The following is a 15,553-nucleotide window of genomic DNA, read 5'->3' as shown; positions in this document are numbered from 1 at the left end:
AGGATCTCCAACCTCCTTTGCCCTTCCTCTCTGCTCCCAGGAACAGCTTCTGGGATCTCTCTCTGCAGAGGAGCTTTGAGGCCTTGGCAGTGCTGCCAACTGCAGCCTGCAGCAGCCTGGCTCACCTGGGAGCTGCCTACCAGAATCTGTAACTGCAGCTCTTGGGGGGCAGAGAGGCATGGGGGAGGGGGAAGGCATTTGGGGCCTGGGGTTCTGGCCTGCTTTGGTGCAGCTCTGGAGGAAGCTTTGGCCTAGGGAGGTTGCTTGGCTCCCGTGGCCCAGGCACACTATGGATTGTTGTGGATTGGATGCTTTGCACTGTAGGATGCAGCTCTGAACAGCACAGCCATGGAAACTGCCCAATTCTATCCAACCCTCTGGCCACAGCTTGGCATCAACTCCTTTCACAAGGCTCAAAGAGAGCCTCTCTGCCTCCTGAAACCTAAGGCAATACCCTGCAGAACAAGGTGGAGGAGCTCAAGGGGACAAGCTGCAGAGGGGGCCCAGGGCAACCTCCTGAGCTTCAACAAGAGCAAGGGCAGGGTCCTGCCCCTGGCCTGGCACAATCCTCACAATCAGGACAGGCTGGGGGAGGAGGGGATAGGAAGCAGCCCTGCAGAAAAGGACTGGGGGGTGCTGCTGGACAAGAAGCTGGACAGGAACAGACAGGGGGAGCCTGCAGCCCACAAGGCCAAGGGCAGCCTGGGCTGCACCAAAAGCAGCATGGCCAGAGATGGACAGAGGCCATCCTGGCACTTGGCTCTGCTCTGCTGAGACTTCACCTGCAGCACTGCAGCCAGCTCTGGAGCCCTCAACACAGGAAGGACATGGACCTGATGGAGAGGGCCCAGAGGAGGGACACAAAAATGATCAGGGGCTTGGAGCAGCTCTGCTACCAGGACAGGCTGAGGGAGCTGGGGGTGATCAGCCTGGAGAGGAGAAGAGAAGGCTGTGGGGAGACATAAGAGTGACCTTCTGGTACCTGAAGGGGACTACAAGAAGGCTGCAGAGGGACTGTTTGCAAAGCTTGCAAGGACAGCACCAGAGGCAATGGCTTCAAACCAGAGCAGAGCAGATTGAGATTGGAGGTGAGGAACAAGTTCTGCACCAGGAGCCTGCTGGAACACTGCAACAGGTTGCCCAGGGAGGGGCTTGAGGTCCCAGCCCTGCAGAGGTTCAAGGTGAGGCTGGACAGGGCTCTGGGCAACCTGAGCTAGTGCAGGATGTCCCTGCTGACTGCAGAGGGGCTTGGACTGCAGCACCTTTGCAGCTCCCTGCCAACCCAAACCACTCTAGCATTCTAGGAGTCTAAGGGCAGCCTCCAGGGAGAGCAGGAAAAAGATGAGGCAGAGGAGGACAAGGAAGAGGACAAGGAGGAGGAGAACCAAAATCCCTTCCAAACTCCTCCAAACCTCTGCCAAATTCCTGGAAAGCTCTTCCAGCTCTGCAGAGTTCATTCTGAAGAGAGCTGAGGGAGTTGCTAGGCTCAGGGATGTCTTGCACACTCTGCACAAATGCTCCAGAAGCTTTCCAAGTGCCCTCAAAACCAGCAGCACAGCTCTGCTGCCACACAATGCCAGGCTGCAAGGGACCCCAAGGCTCAGCTGCTCCAACCTTGCCAGCTGACACTGCACTGGAAAGGAGCTGGCCCAGCCCCCTGCCAAGCTGAGCCTTCCAACTCTGCCCTGCAGGGCAATCCACCACTGCCCTGGGGAGATGATTCCAATGGCTGACTGGCAGGGAAAAGCTTTTGCCTCTGCAGGGCACTGTGCCACTTCAGCTCAACTCTTGCAGCAGCTCTTTGAGATCTGCCTTTGGAGCATCACAAACTCTGAAGCACTGCAGTGCAAAGCAGCTCAGCTTCAACTTCCAACTGGCTGAACTCTCTCATTTTAAATTCAGGGCAGGGCTCAAGCTCACACCCAGCCCACAAGTTCACACCCAGCCCCCATGCTCAGAGCCAGCAACGAAGTTGAGAACATCCAAATCTCAGAGTCAGATCAAAAGGGCAGAACCAGCTCCAAAGCTCAGATGCAGTCACCATGCTCAAGAACCAGTAGCAAATAAGCTCAGAACCACTTTCCAAGATCAGAAGCAGCTCCCAAGGTCAGAGCCACCTCCTAATCTAAGACTCAGCTCCCAAGCTCAGACCCAGATCAAGAGTCCAGGACCAGCCCCCAAACTCAGAGCCAGCCCCCAAGCTCTAGAGCCAGCAAATAAGCTCAGAACCATTGCTCAAGCTCAGACCCAGCTCCCATGTTCAGAAGCAGCTCCAAAGCTCAGACCAGGCCATCAAGATCAGGCCCAGCCCCCAGTCTCACTCAGATCAAAATGCAGACCCAGATCTCAAGCTCCAACACAGCTACCAACCTCAAGAAGACAAAATAAACTCAGACCCACTTCCAAAGCTCACAGCCAGCCCCCCAGCTCAAAAGTAGATCTAAAGTGCAGAAACTGATCCCAAGCTCAGATGCAGCTACCAAGCTAAGAACCAGCAAATAAGCTCACACCCAGCCCCCAGGCTCAGAGCCAGTTCCACAACTTTGCTTATTTCAAGTTCCCTTCATTGCACTTCTGCTAAGTGTCCAAATTGAAGCATTCAGAGAATGCTTTGGGCTGGAAGGGACCCCAAAGATCAGACAGCTCCAACTCCCTGCCATGGCCACTGACACCTTCCACCACACCAAAGGGAGTCTGCAGCTGCCCCGAGCAGGGGGATTCAGCAGCACAAGGAACCCCACCGACCCCCACCTCAACCCCACCCGGGGCCCCGCAACCACACACACCCCTCCCAGAACAGCACAGACGACGCTCACCGACCCTGCACACCTCTGTCCTACCCCACAGCCCCCCCCACGATTTACCCCCAACACCGCAGACCCCCACAGCCACACAGAGGTCCCCACAATCACAGCGACACCCCCGCAAACCGCACAGGCCCCAAGCGCCAAGCTTGCAGAGCTCCCCCAGGCCCCACAGCCCCCCGCCCCGTGCCCCACCCCCAAACCCCACCGGTTCCCCCTAGATCCCCACAGAGAATCGCCGCCCCAGCCCCACCGACCCCTACCCCACAAACCCTTCCCCAACTCAAGTGACCCTCCCCACCCCTCGCAGCCCCCTAGAGACCATTCCCTGATCCCCACCCCACGACCCCCAACTCAGCCCCAGAGACGCCCTCATCCCACCTGGACCCCGGGACAAGACCGAAGCAGAGAAGGAGAAGGAGAAGGAGGAGGAGGAGGAGGAAGAGCTCAGCGCACAGGGAGCCGCTAGCCCCGGCAGGCTGCTGGCGAGCAGAGAGCGCTGCCAGGGAGACCCCGGCCCGGCCCCTCCGGCTGCTGCGGCCACGTGGGACGGGGAGCGGAAGCAGGGAGCAGTCCGGAACGGAAGCCCCGCCCACGGTCGGGTAGCCGCAGCCAATGAGAGGCGGCGGGGAGCGCGGCAGCTCCTCCCCCTGGGCGCTGCCGAGGCCCAGCCAGGAGCTGCCCCTGCCGGCCGCGGCCGCCATTGGTGCTGCCCCGTGGGGAGCGGCAGCGGGGCCGGAGCGCGGGAGAAGTGCCGGAGGTGCTGGCGGGCGAGCGGCAGCTGCCGGCTGGTGAGCTGCGGCGGGGCGGGAGGGGCTGAGGGGGCCGGGGAGCGCTGAGGGCGGCGGCAGCGCAGCGGGGAAGGCTCTGGCTGCGTGGGGCTGCCGGGGGCGTGTGTGGAGTTGGGGGTCGGGAGGGGCGCGGGGGGCAGGGGGCTCCGTGGGGCTGGGGCAGGGTCGGGGAGGGTGAGGAATTGTTCTGTTTGGCTTTGGCCAGGGGCAGGGGGGTGCCGGCGGTGCTGGGGGCCGCGGGGTTGGCTCCTGAAGTTCTTGGCTGTTTGCAGTCTGTGCTGTGCAGGATGTGCATTGGGACAGCAATGGGGGGGGGGCGGTGAGGTGTCAGAGAGCGGCCGGGAGGGACGGGGTCCAGAGTGCAACTCTCATCCCAGCCCTGCTGCCCGCACTCAGCACCAGGCGGGGCTGGCACTGGCACCGGGGGTGGGAGTGTGCTGGGGCGATGCAAAGGGCTCCGTGGGGATATCGATGGCTGTGGATCAGCTTCATCTCTCTCTGAGCTGTACAACTCCCCCTAGAGCCGAGAGAGCCAACAGCAGTGCCCAAGGGAGCGGCAGCGGTGCCGGAGCGCTGCGGGCGGCGGCAGCGGAGCGGGGAAGGGTCTGGGCGGGCCCCGGGGCATGCTGAGAGCCGGGGAGCGTTGAGCTGCTGGGCCCCGGCGCTGCGCGGGGCGTGCGGAGCTCAGCCTTGAGGTTTTCCTTCCTGCCTTTGTCTTGGAGTCCCCAGGTTCCCACTGCCTGCTGCGGAACATCTTGGGGCTGCCTCCAGCCCTCGCAGCAGCCTCTCTCGGGTTGCACTCAGATTGGTTTGGTCTCAGGTTGGCTTTGAGCTTTTTCCCTTAGGCTGTCAGCTGAAGGCAGCTCAGGAAGAAAGTTCTGACTGCAGGCTGGAGAGAGAGGACTTGGGGCCGCAGGAGGAAGTTTGAGGAGGGGTTTGGAGGAGCCCAGAGCGCTTGTGCAGGGCAGAGACACAAATAGGTCCCTGAGCCATAGCCGCCCCCAGCGCTCCCCGGCCCCGCAGCCCCTCCCGCCCCGCCACACCTCTCGACCCCGCAGCTCTATCGCGACAGCGCTGTCCGCGCATACAGCCCAGGCACTGCTCCAGCGCTCCGCAGCCTCTTGGCAGGAGGCGGCCACAGTGGTGCCCGCGACCGGCTGAGACTTGGAGGCGTGGTTGGGCTGTTTCGGCGGCTCTGATTGGCTGTGGCTGCCCGGCCGTGGGTGCAGCAATGGCGGCCGCGGCCGGCAGGGGCAGCTCCTGGCTGGGCCTCGGCAGCGCCCAGGGGGAGGAGCTGCCGCGCTCCCGCCGCCTCTCATTGGCTGCGGCTGCCCGGCCGTGGGCGGGGCTTCCGTTCCAGACTGCTCCCTGCTTCCGCTCCCCGTCCCACGTGGCCGCAGCAGCCGGAGGGGCCGGGCCGGGGTCTCCCTGGCAGCGCTCTCTGCTCGCCAGCAGCCTGCCGGGGCCGGCGGCTCCTGTGCGCTGAGCTCTTCCTCCTTCTCCTTCTTCGCTTCGCACTCTTCCCGGGGTCCAGGTGGGGTGAGGGAGTCTGTGGGGCTGAGTTGGGGGTGGTGGGGTGGGGATCAGGGAATGCTCTCTGTGGGGCTGGGAGGGGTCGGGAGGGTCGCTTGGGTTGGGGAAGGGTTTGTTGGGTATGAGTCTGTGGGGCTGGGGCGGGGAGCCTCTGCAGGGATCTAGGGGGAATTGGTTGGGGGTCCGTGGGATCCGGGGGAGATCCGTGGGGTACGGGGTGGGGGTGGGTTTGTGGGGTCCGGGGGAGCTCTGCACGCTTGGCGCTTGGGGTCCATGCGGTTGGGGGAGGGGGACGTTGTGATTGCGTGGACCTCTGTGCAGCTGTAGGGGTCTGTGGTGTGTGTGGGGGGTGGTGGTGGGCTAGGGTAGAGGTGTGCAGGTTCGCTGGGCATCGTCTGTGCTGTTCTGGGAGGGGTCTGTGCGGTTGCGGGGCCGCCGGTGGGGTTGAGGTGGGGGCTCGGTGGGGTTCCTTGTGCTGTTGAATCCCCCTGCTCGGCCAGCTGCAGACTCCCTCTGGTTGCTGCTGTGTTGCAGCAGGAGCTATTGGTGCTCTGCAGGAGCTGTCCCTGGCCCCCCTCTCCCCTGCTCACTGCTGCCTTGTGGGGGCTGCTGTGGCCAGCAGGGGTCGTGGGCAGCGTGGGGGCTGGGCTGCAGCAGAGGCTTCTCTGGGGGGGGCTCTGGGGGGTTGGAGCCTTTTTGCTGGCAGCTGCTGTGCTAAAGGGCAGTGCCTGGGCTGTGAGCCAGGCTCAGGGGGGAGCCCAGGCTATGCCCTGGCTGCACCCAGGCTGTGCCCAGGCAGTGCCCAGGTTATGCTTTGGCTGTGCCCAGGTTATGCTTTGGCTGTGCTCAGGCTGTGCCCTGGCTGTGTCCTGGTTCCTGATGTCAGTGATGAGGCAGATGATGCTTTTCAGACCACTCCTTACACCTCACCCCACACCCCAGGGCAGGAGTCACCTGAGCTCTCACTCCCTCCCTGTCCTCCCCTTCATCAGCTGCTGTGTGAGGGGGCTGCAGGGTCCCTCCCCACCCCTCCTCTGTAAGCCTCTCCCTTGGCTTGAGCCCTCCAGCTGATCCCAGCCTTTAGCCTCGGGGCCCTTCCATTCTTGTGCTCCTGCTTCCAGCCCAGGTCCCTTAGAGGCTTCCTCAGCCCCCACATTTATTTTCCCCTCCCAGGGCCACAGGACAGCAAAGACTCCAGGGCCAGGGATGGGCTGGGAATGAGGGAAGGGCCTGGGGGTGGTCAGGCAGGAGTTAGGCCTTGTCCCCCACCAAAGGGGAAGAGCTCCAGTGCCCAGCTGGAAGCTGTGTGTGCAGGAAATGCCAGAACCTGGCAGCACTGCAGGGGACCAAAGGAGTGAATTGTGCTGCAGCTCTGCATGTGGCAGCTGGGAGATGAGCAGCAGCCCCTGGGCACTGTGCCCTCCCATCCAACCTCATCTTCACTTTGGGGATGTGGGGTGGCAGCTCCAGGAGAACTGCAGAGAGAAAGGGGCAGGGAGAGAAGGCAACAAAAAACCCTTTGAGTTGAGGCTCTTTATGCTGCATGTGTGTGTGGATGGCGCTGGAGCTGCACCTGCTGTGTGTGTCTGTGGGCAGTGTGGTAGCTGGCAGGTGCCGGGCGGCTGCTGTGCTGAAGGGCAGCGGCTGGGCTGAGGGCCAGGCGCGGGGGGGAGCTGTGGGCAGGCTGTGTGCTGGGTGCCGTGGGGGTGTCAGGCGTGGGTGCTGTGCTGAGCCTGAGCTTGGGAGCGCCTGGGGCTGGTGTCAGCTGTGGGGCGGTTTGGCTGTGCTGGGGGTGGTGGCATCCAAGGCCTCTGTGCTCTGCAAGCTCTTGAGGCACAAAGATTCCCTGGGGGCTTGCAGAGTGATTCTCAGTTTCTCTGCAGGCCTCCTGAGCACAGAAAGGCTCAGGGCAGGAGGAGCTTCTGCTGATGGTTGTTTTGTGCAGCCTTGGGTGTTGGATCAGTGTCTTGGCTCAGTTTGGTCCTTACTCTTGTGGCCAAGTTGAGGTCCCTTTGGTTTTGGCAGCTGAGCACAGCTTGAGGCTTTTGCTGCAATGGTTTTTGTGCTGGCAGCATTGTGTGCTGGCAGCTGGAGTGCTGTGTGCAGCTGTGGTGCCCCCAAGAGGGGCAGGAGGTTGAGCTGTTGGAGGGGGTGCAGAGGAGGCCCTGGGGGTGGTGGGAGGGCTGTGGCAGCTCCCCTGTGAGGGTCAGCTATAAGAGTTGTGTCTGAGGCTGGAGAGGAGAAGGCTGTGGGGAGAGGTTGGAGCAGCCTTGTGGTAGCTGCTGGGGGCTGCAGGAGAGCTGGGGAGGGACTTTTGTGAGGGGCTGGGAGTGATGGGCTGAGGGGGACTGGATTGAAGGTTGAGGAGGGCAGATTTGGAGTGAAGCTTGGTAGGAAATTGTTTGGAGTGGGGGTGGTGAGAGCCTGGAGCAGGTTGGGCATGGAGGTGCTGGCTGCCCCCTCCCTGGAGGTGCTGAGGGTGAGGTTGGATGAGGGCTTGAGCAGCCCGGTGTGGTGGAAGGTGTCTGTGGGCATGGCAGGGGGTTGGAGCTGTCTGCTCTTTGGGGTCCCTTCCAGCCCAAAGCATTCTCTGAAACTGGTTCTTGATCTTGGGGGCTGGTTCCCGAGCATGGGAGCTGGTTCTTGATCTTGGGAAGCCGTTCTGTTCATAGTTGCTGGCTCTGGAGCTTGGGGCCTGGGTGGGAACTTGGGAAGTGTCCTGACCTTAGTTGCCTATTCTTGAGCTCAGGATCTGCTTCTGAGCTTAGCTGCTGGGTGTGAGCTTGGAAAGGGATTCTACCTTAGTTGCTGACTCTGGGCTTGGGGTGTGGTTATTGAGTTCAGAGCCTGTCTCTGAGGTCCGGGGCTGGTTCTTGAGCTTGGGATGTGGTTCTGACCTTAGTCACTGACTCTGGAGCTTGGGGGCTGGTTCTTGAGCTTGGATAGGGGTTCTGACCTCACTTGCTGGCTTGGGAGCTTGCAAGCTGGTTCTTGAGCTTGGGGGCTGGGTGTGAGCTTAGTTGGTGATTCTTGAGTTTGGGAGTTGGGTCTGAGCTGGGAGCTGGTTCCACACTTTTGATCTTGGTTCTTGAGCTTGGGGGCTGGTTATGAGCTTGGGAGCTGGCTCAGAGCCTGGAGCTATTTCTTGAGCCAGGGAAGTGGTTCTGATCTTAGCTGCCTGTACAGGAGCTCGGGATCTGCTTTTGAGCTTGGGGACTGGGTGTTAGCTTGGAAAAGGGTTCTGACCTTAGTTGCTGGCTCTTGAGCTCATGGGGGCTGGCTCTTGAGCTTGGGAAGTGGTTCTGACCTTAGTTACTGGTTCTGGATCTTGGAGGCTGGTTCTGACCTTAGTTGCTGGTTGTGGAGCTTGGGAGCTGGTTCTTGAGCTTTTTAAGGTGGCTCTGATCTTAGCTGCTGGTTCTTGAGCTTGGGGCCTGGATGTGAACATAGGAGCTGGTCCTTGAGCTTGGGGGCTGGTTCTGCATTTCTGATCTGGATTCTTGTGCTTGGGAGCTGACTCTGAACTTAGTTGCTGGTTCTTGAGCTTGGGGGCTGGGTGTGAGCTTGGGGGCTGGGTGTGAGCTTGGCCCCTGCCTTGAGTTTAAAATGTGAGAGTTCAGCCAGTTGGAAGTTGAAGCTGAGCTGCTTTGCACTGCAATGCTTCAGAGTTTGTGGTGCTCCAAAGGCAGATCTCAAAGAGCTGCTGCAAGAGTTGAGCTGAAGTGGCACAGTGCCCTGCAGAGGCAAAAGCTTTTCCCTGCCAGTCAGCCATTGGAATCCTCTCCCCAGGGCAGTGGTGGATTGCCCTGCAGGGCAGAGTTGGAAGGCTCAGCTTGGCAGGGGGCTGGGCCAGCTCCTTTCCAGTGCAGTGTCAGCTGGCAAGGTTGGAGCAGCTGAGCCTTGGGGTCCCTTGCAGCCTGGCATTGTGTGGCAGCAGAGCTGTGCTGCTGGTTTTGAGGGCACTTGGAAAGCTTCTGGAGCATTTGTGCAGAGTGTGCAAGACATCCCTGAGCCTAGCAACTCCCTCAGCTCTCTTCAGAATGAACTCTGCAGAGCTGGAAGAGCTTTCCAGGAATTTGGCAGAGGTTTGGAGGAGTTAGGAAGGGATTTTGGTTCTCCTCCTCCTTGTCCTCTTCCTTGTCCTCCTCTGCCTCATCTTTTTCCTGCTCTCCCTGGAGGCTGCACTTAGACTCCTAGAATCCTGGAGTGGTTTGGGTTGTCAGGGAGCTGCAAAGGTGCTGCAGTCCAAGCCCCTCTGCAGTCAGCAGGGACATCCTGCACTAGCTCAGGTTGCCCAGAGCCCTGTCCAGCCTCACCTTGAACCTCTGCAGGGCTGGGACCTCAAGCCCCTCCCTGGGCAACCTGTTGCAGTGTTCCAGCAGCCTCCTGGTACAGAACTTGTTCCTCACCTCCCATCTCAATCTGCTCTGCTCTAGTTTGCATAAGCCTGCAGGGACAGGACCAGAGGCAATGGCTTCAAACAGTCCCTCTACAGCCTTCTTGTAGTCCCCCTTCAGGTACCAGAAGGTCACTGTTAGGTCTCCCCAGAGTCTTCTCCTTTGCAGGCTGAACACCCCCAGCTCCCTCAGCCTGTCCTGGTAGCAGAGCTGCTCCAAGCCCCTGATCATTTTTGTGTCCCTCCTCTGGGCCTTCTCCATCAGGTCTATGTCCTTCCTGTGCTGAGGGCTCCAGAGCTGGCTGCAGTGCTGCAGGTGAAGTCTCAGCAGAGCCAAGTGCCAGGATGGCCTCTGTCCATCTCTGGCCCTGCTGCTTTTGGTGCAGCCCAGGCTGCCCTTGGCCTTGTGGGCTGCAGGCTCCCCCTGTCTGTTCCTGTGCAGCTTCTTGTCCAGCAGCACCCCCCAGTGGTTTTCTGCAGGGCTGCTTCCTATCCCCTCCTCCCCCAGCCTGTCCTGATTGTGAGGATTGTGCCAGGCCAGAGGCAGGACCCTGCCCTTGCTCTTGTTGAAGCTCAGGAGGTTGCCCTGGGCCCCCTCTGCAGCTTGTCCCTTTGAGCTCCTCCAACTTGTTCTGCAGGGTATTGCCTTAGGTTTCAGGAGGCAGAGAGGTTCTCTTTGAGCCTTGTGAAAGGAGTTGATGCCAAGCTGTGGCCAGAGGGTTGGATAGAATTGGGCAGTTTCCATGGCTGTGCTGTTCAGAGCTGCATCCTACAGTGCAAAGCATCCAATCCACAACAATCCATAGTGTGCCTGGGCCACGGGAGCCAAGCAACCTCCCTAGGCCAAAGCTTCCTCCAGAGCTCCACCAAAGCAGGCCAGAATCCCAGGCCCTAAATGCCTTCCCCCTCCCCCATGCCTCTCTGCCCCTCCTCCCCCATACCCAAGAGCTGCAGTTACAGATTCAGGTAGGCAGCTCCCAGGTGAGCCAGGCCGCTGCAGGCCGCAGTTGGCAGCACTGCCAAGGCCTGAAAGCTCCTCTGCAGAGAGAGATCCCAGAAGCTGTTCCTGGGAGCAGAGAGGAAGGGCAAAGGAGGTTGGAGATCCTGTGCTGTTCCTTTGTAGAGAGTGGGTGCAGGCCTTGTGGGAATGAACTAAGCTAGATGACACTTTGTGGTGTCCCTCTGGACTCTGCTGTCCCTTCTGGAGGTCTCTACTCTCTGGTGTAAGACATCCCAGTGCCTTCCACCCACCACAGGGATTCTCCTCCATGTTCTCATCCAGGGGCTTCTGTTGGAACCTACTGGCTGTAAAGATCAGCCCTGGTGATGTTGTGGGACCCTTGGGACTCTGAGGGGGCAGTAAGTGAGTGGAGCTGGAGCAATGGATGGAGAGATGGAGGGTGAAGGCTGCAGGGGGTGGGAGGGCTTAGTTCAGCAGCTGTGTGGCTCTGCCTGGCTCCTACCTCCAATGGTGCTGGCAGCAGCTGACCCCAGAAGCTCAAAGCCCCAAACCCTGCCTGGCTGAGGACAGTCCCCTGACCCCTCCTGACATCCAGCACAGCCCAAGCAGGCACTCAGGGCTCCTAGCCACACAGCCCAGCCATTCCCCATGGCAGGAGTCACCTGAGGTCTCACTCCCTCTCTGTCCCCCTTGCTCTCATCAGTTGCTGCCTGAGGTGTCTGCAGGGTCCCTCCCCAGCCCCCATCTGTAACCCCCCTTGGCTTGGTGCTGTTCTTTCAGCCCTCCAGCTGATCCCAGCCTTTAGTCTCAGGCCCCTTCCATTCTTGTGCTGCTGCTTCCAGCCCAGTTCCTTAGATGCTTCCTCAGCCACAGCATTTCCCACTCTACCCTTCCAGCTGCAGTGGCAGTGGAGGTGGGGGACACAGGGTCATGGGACACTCAAGGCAGCAGGGCCATGGATGTGCTGGGAATGAGGGAAGGGCCTGGGTGTGGTCAGGCTGGAATTAGGCCTTGTCCCCCAAAAAGGGGAGAGGATGCAGGGCCCAGGTGGCAAATGTGTGTGCAGGGAATGGCAGAATCTGGCAGCATTGGAGGAGGTGAAAGGAGTGAATTGTGCTGCAGCTCTGCCTGTGTCAGCTGGGAGATGAACAGCAGCCCATGAGTACTGTACCCTCCCACCAAACCTCATTTGTCTCTTAGGGCTGTGGAGTGGCAGCTCCAGGAGAACTGCAAAGAGACAGCTGAGAGAAATGGTCAGGGAGAGAAGGGTGCCAAACCCTTTCCAGTGAGTCCCTTTGGGCTGCAGGTGTGTGAAGGGTGCTGGAGGTGTGAGGTTTGGGCAGGAGCCAGAGAGTCCTCCAGCATCCCAGTGAGGGCTGAAGAGGTTTAGCAAGAAGCTGCCCAAGTCCCTTCCCCCTTTGCTGCATCTGCAGAGATCGTTAACCTCCCTTTGTGTGTGTCCTGAGGACTGCTGTGAACTTCTCTTGGGGAGTGGGCAGCAGAGAGGTGTGTGCAGGGCAGAGGTGAGCACAGAGTGGGTGTGGTGGGGGTAGGGCTAGGGAGGAGAGCTGTGGCCAGAGCAAGATCTGCTGTCAAATGCAGCTGCAGGCAGCAGAGGTCTGGGCAGGCAGTGGGAGGAAGCTTTAGGCAAGGCCTGGGAGAGGCTGTGTGGAGGCAGCTGTGTTGTGGTGCTGGCCTGCAGCTGTGTGCTGGGGACTGTGTGCTGGGCAAGGAGCTGAGTCTGCACTTGTTGAGGTCTTCCATCTTGAGCAGCCCTGGCTGTGTGCTGTGGCTGTGCTGCTGGGTTCGGTAGCTGCCCCCAGCAAGGCTGAGCTGTGCTGCCTGCTCCTGGGCAGTGTTGAGCCATCCCTTGCAGGTCAGTGCTCTCCTCTGAGCCCTCTGCTTCTCTCTTGCAGGGACTGAGTCCTTCTCCCACCATCATCCCTGCCCCGGTGTGCTGGGGAACAGCAGAGTTTGCAGATCTGCCCCTTGGAGCAGCCCAGCAGGTAAGGAACCCAGAGTGGGGCAACAGGAGGACCCCAGGCCCCAGAGCATCTCTCAGTCTTCTCCAGCTGCTCCTACCCACCAGGGTCTCTAAGGGACATCAGCTGTGATGAGAGCCTGGGAACTCTCCAGGCTGCTGGGGGTCAGTTTTGTGCAGGAGGTGATTTTTGAGGTTGGGATATGGAGGGTGGTGGGAGAAGGTTGGAGGTGGTTTTGTGTTCCTTGGTCATTGCTGCTGCCTCCATTGCATGAAGCAGGAGAGATCAAAGGACAGGGCCTGGGCCAGGAACCACCCTGCCAATGCCACCAGGCTTCAGGAGAGTGGGACAAGACCACTTGTAAGCCCCAGGGTACCTCTGGCCACTGATCACAGGAACCTGGGGTCTCAGCACAGGTATTAGTGTTCTGTGCCCACACCACTGCAAAAATTTTATGTTTGATGTCCCCTTTGCATTCTTTCCTCCAGCTGGGTGTTGGGAGGTGTTGGGAGTCTGGGACTGTCATGACCCAGGCAGGATCGCAGTGTTTGAGGTCCTGGGCTCAGGTGTTTCCATCTTCCCTAGTGCAGAGCTGTGACCCCTTCCTGCCACAACATGGCCTCACAGGACCCAGACAAGAGCTGGGAGGAGAAGCAGCACCCAGAGATCAAGTTGGAACAGCCAACATGCAACCCCAAGGGAGAGGAGGATGAGGAGGTAGAGATCAAGATGGAGGATGCTGCTGCTGACGAGAATGATGACTATGAGGAGAATGAGTATGAAGAGGAAGATAAGGATGAGGATGAAGGTGACCAGGATGAGAAGGAATGTATGGAGGAGGCTGAAGCCAGAGCAGGTCCCTCCGTGCCACACAAGCAGCTGAATCAGTGCCCTGACTGTGGGCAGAGCTTCCCACTTGGCTCAGAGCCACTGAAGCACCACTGCCCCCACCCTGGCCCCCGGCCCTTTGTCTGTGGGAACTGTGGCAAGAGGTTCAAACGGAGCTGTGATCTCACCCGGCACTGCCTCACTCACACTAGAGGAAAATCTTTCACCTGTGCTGACTGCGGCTACAGCTTTACTCGGCGCTGTCATCTCACACGGCACTGCCTCACCCACACTGGGGAGAAGGCCTTCTCTTGTGACATCTGTGGCAAGAGCTTCACTCACATGTCCACCCTCAGGCAGCACCAGAGTGTACACAGCAGTGGGAAGTCCTTCACCTGCAGGGACTGCAACAAAACCTACAAAACCAGCCGCAGTCTCACCATCCACCGCCGCATCCACACTGGAGAAAAGTGGTTCCCCTGTGCTGAGTGCGGCAAGAGCTTCACCACCAGCACCGTGTATATCCAGCACCAACTCATCCACAGCGGGGACAAACCCTACAGCTGTGCCGACTGCGGCAAGAGCTTTGCCTGCAGCTCTAACCTCACTCAGCACCTCCGTACCCACACTGGTGAGAGGCCGTACAGCTGTGTCCACTGCGGCAAGAGTTTTGCCTGCAGCTCTAACCTCACTCAGCACCTTCGCACCCACACCGGTGAGAGGTCGTACAGCTGTGCTGAGTGTGGCAAGACTTTCCCTCACAAGTCTTCCCTCACCAAGCACCACAGTGTGCACAGTACTGAGAAGTCCTTCACCTGCAGAGACTGCGGCAAAAGTTTCAAAAGCTGCTCCACCCTCACCATCCACCGCCGTATCCACACCGGAGAGAATCTGTTCCCCTGTGCTGAGTGTGGCAAGAACTTCACCAACAGCACGAAATTCATCCAGCACCAACTCATCCACAGCGGTGACAAACCGTACAGCTGTGCCGACTGCGGCAAGAGATTTAGATTCCTTTCGCACCTCACCCAGCACCGTCCTGTGCACATTGGTGAGAAGCCTTTCACCTGTGCCGACTGTGGCAAGAGATTCACTCGGAAGGGACAACTCACCCAGCACCATCTTGTGCACACAGGCGAGAAGCCTTTCACCTGTGCCGACTGTGGCAAGAGATTCACTCGGAAGGGACAACTCACCCAGCACCGTCTTCTGCACACAGGCGAGAAGCCTTTCACCTGTGCTGACTGCGGAAAGAGATTCACCCAGAAGCGATACCTGAACCAGCACCATCGTGTGCACACTAGAGGGACACCTCACCAATCACTGCTGCAGCCACACCAGTGAGCAGGCCACAGTGCAGAGGAGGTGCAAATAGATCTACCCTGGGTCGATTGGCATAATCCTAGCCTGCCTGAGAGACATTCCAGCAGATTGAACCAAAATATCTTCTTTTTCCTCTGCATTTTCCAGAGGCTGGGGGATCGGCAGGAACAAACACCTCCTGCCTTTCTGAACACCAATTAGTGCTGATGAGAACAATTACAGAGCTGAGTCAGCAAAAATGGAGCTGACATTAGAGCTGAGCCGAGCTTTGACAGGGTTTGTCTGGTTCTTCCCCAATTTCTGTCTCCCTGGGGTAAAAATCCCTCTGTCTGTTGCTCAGTTGCGTTGATTCAAGGCCAAAGTTACCCAAATCCTGTCTATTTGCTTTTATTTCAGACATTCCTGCCCACAATGCCTAGATGCTGAGGGCATTTGCTCCCTAGGAATGGAGCTGAAGCTGTGTTCAGGGAGGTAAAAGTGAGGTTCTCAGAAGAGTCTTGAGAGTGTCTTGCTGGGAGTGTTCTTAGGGAAATCTCAGAGTGGTTTTTTTATTTGTCAAGGGATGTTAGTTGTTTTGGGGGACCTGGAGAGTTGAAGGATTGATTTTCAGAGTCATTGGAGGGTGTAGAGGGGATGGTAGGGATGTCTTTGGAAGCCCTTGGAAAGCTTCTGTCAGTTTTCTACTACAGGGCTCTGGTTCTTTCCAGCAGGCCTGGGGCTTCCAAAAGCCTTCTCCCTAGCTCAGCAGTGTTCCTGATGCATTCCTGCTGACCTGGGGCTTCCCTCAGCCTTTCCACCCACTGTCACTGCAGGTGGGACTGGAAAACTCTCAAACTGTGAGAGCAACTTGGGGGTGTGGAGCTGCCCTACTGCAGGAAGCCTTTAGGGCTGGTGAGCCAGCGCTGGATGCCAGGTGGTGCTGATCCCTTGCTTTA

At 59.1% G+C, this 15,553-nt stretch overlaps 2 protein-coding genes across 2 annotated transcripts in view; one reads left to right on the top strand and one right to left on the bottom strand.

Moving 5' to 3' along the window:
- Positions 1-15,553, bottom strand: part of LOC137454440 (zinc finger protein 850-like) — a 107,579-nt gene that overhangs the window by 10,116 nt on the left and 81,910 nt on the right.
- Positions 13,083-14,726, top strand: LOC137454413 (oocyte zinc finger protein XlCOF6-like). The gene has a single exon (XM_068164455.1). It carries the CDS (start codon positions 13,083-13,085, stop codon positions 14,637-14,639), a length of 1,557 nt encoding a protein of 518 aa, XP_068020556.1. The 3' UTR covers positions 14,640-14,726.

The sequence above is a fragment of the Melanerpes formicivorus genome, unplaced genomic scaffold, assembly GCF_026170545.1.
Source record: "Melanerpes formicivorus ecotype bairdi unplaced genomic scaffold, bMelFor1.0.p_v2 SCAF_80, whole genome shotgun sequence".
Taxonomy (NCBI): domain Eukaryota; kingdom Metazoa; phylum Chordata; class Aves; order Piciformes; family Picidae; genus Melanerpes; species Melanerpes formicivorus.
Note: the sequence above shows the minus strand (reverse complement) of the source record. Positions and strands in the feature narration are given on the sequence as shown.

What these genes read in the sequence shown, in the direction of transcription:
- LOC137454413 (XM_068164455.1), top strand. Translation starts at nt 13,083, where the DNA reads ATGGCCTCACAGGACCCAGACAAGAGCTGGGAGGAGAAGCAGCACCCA.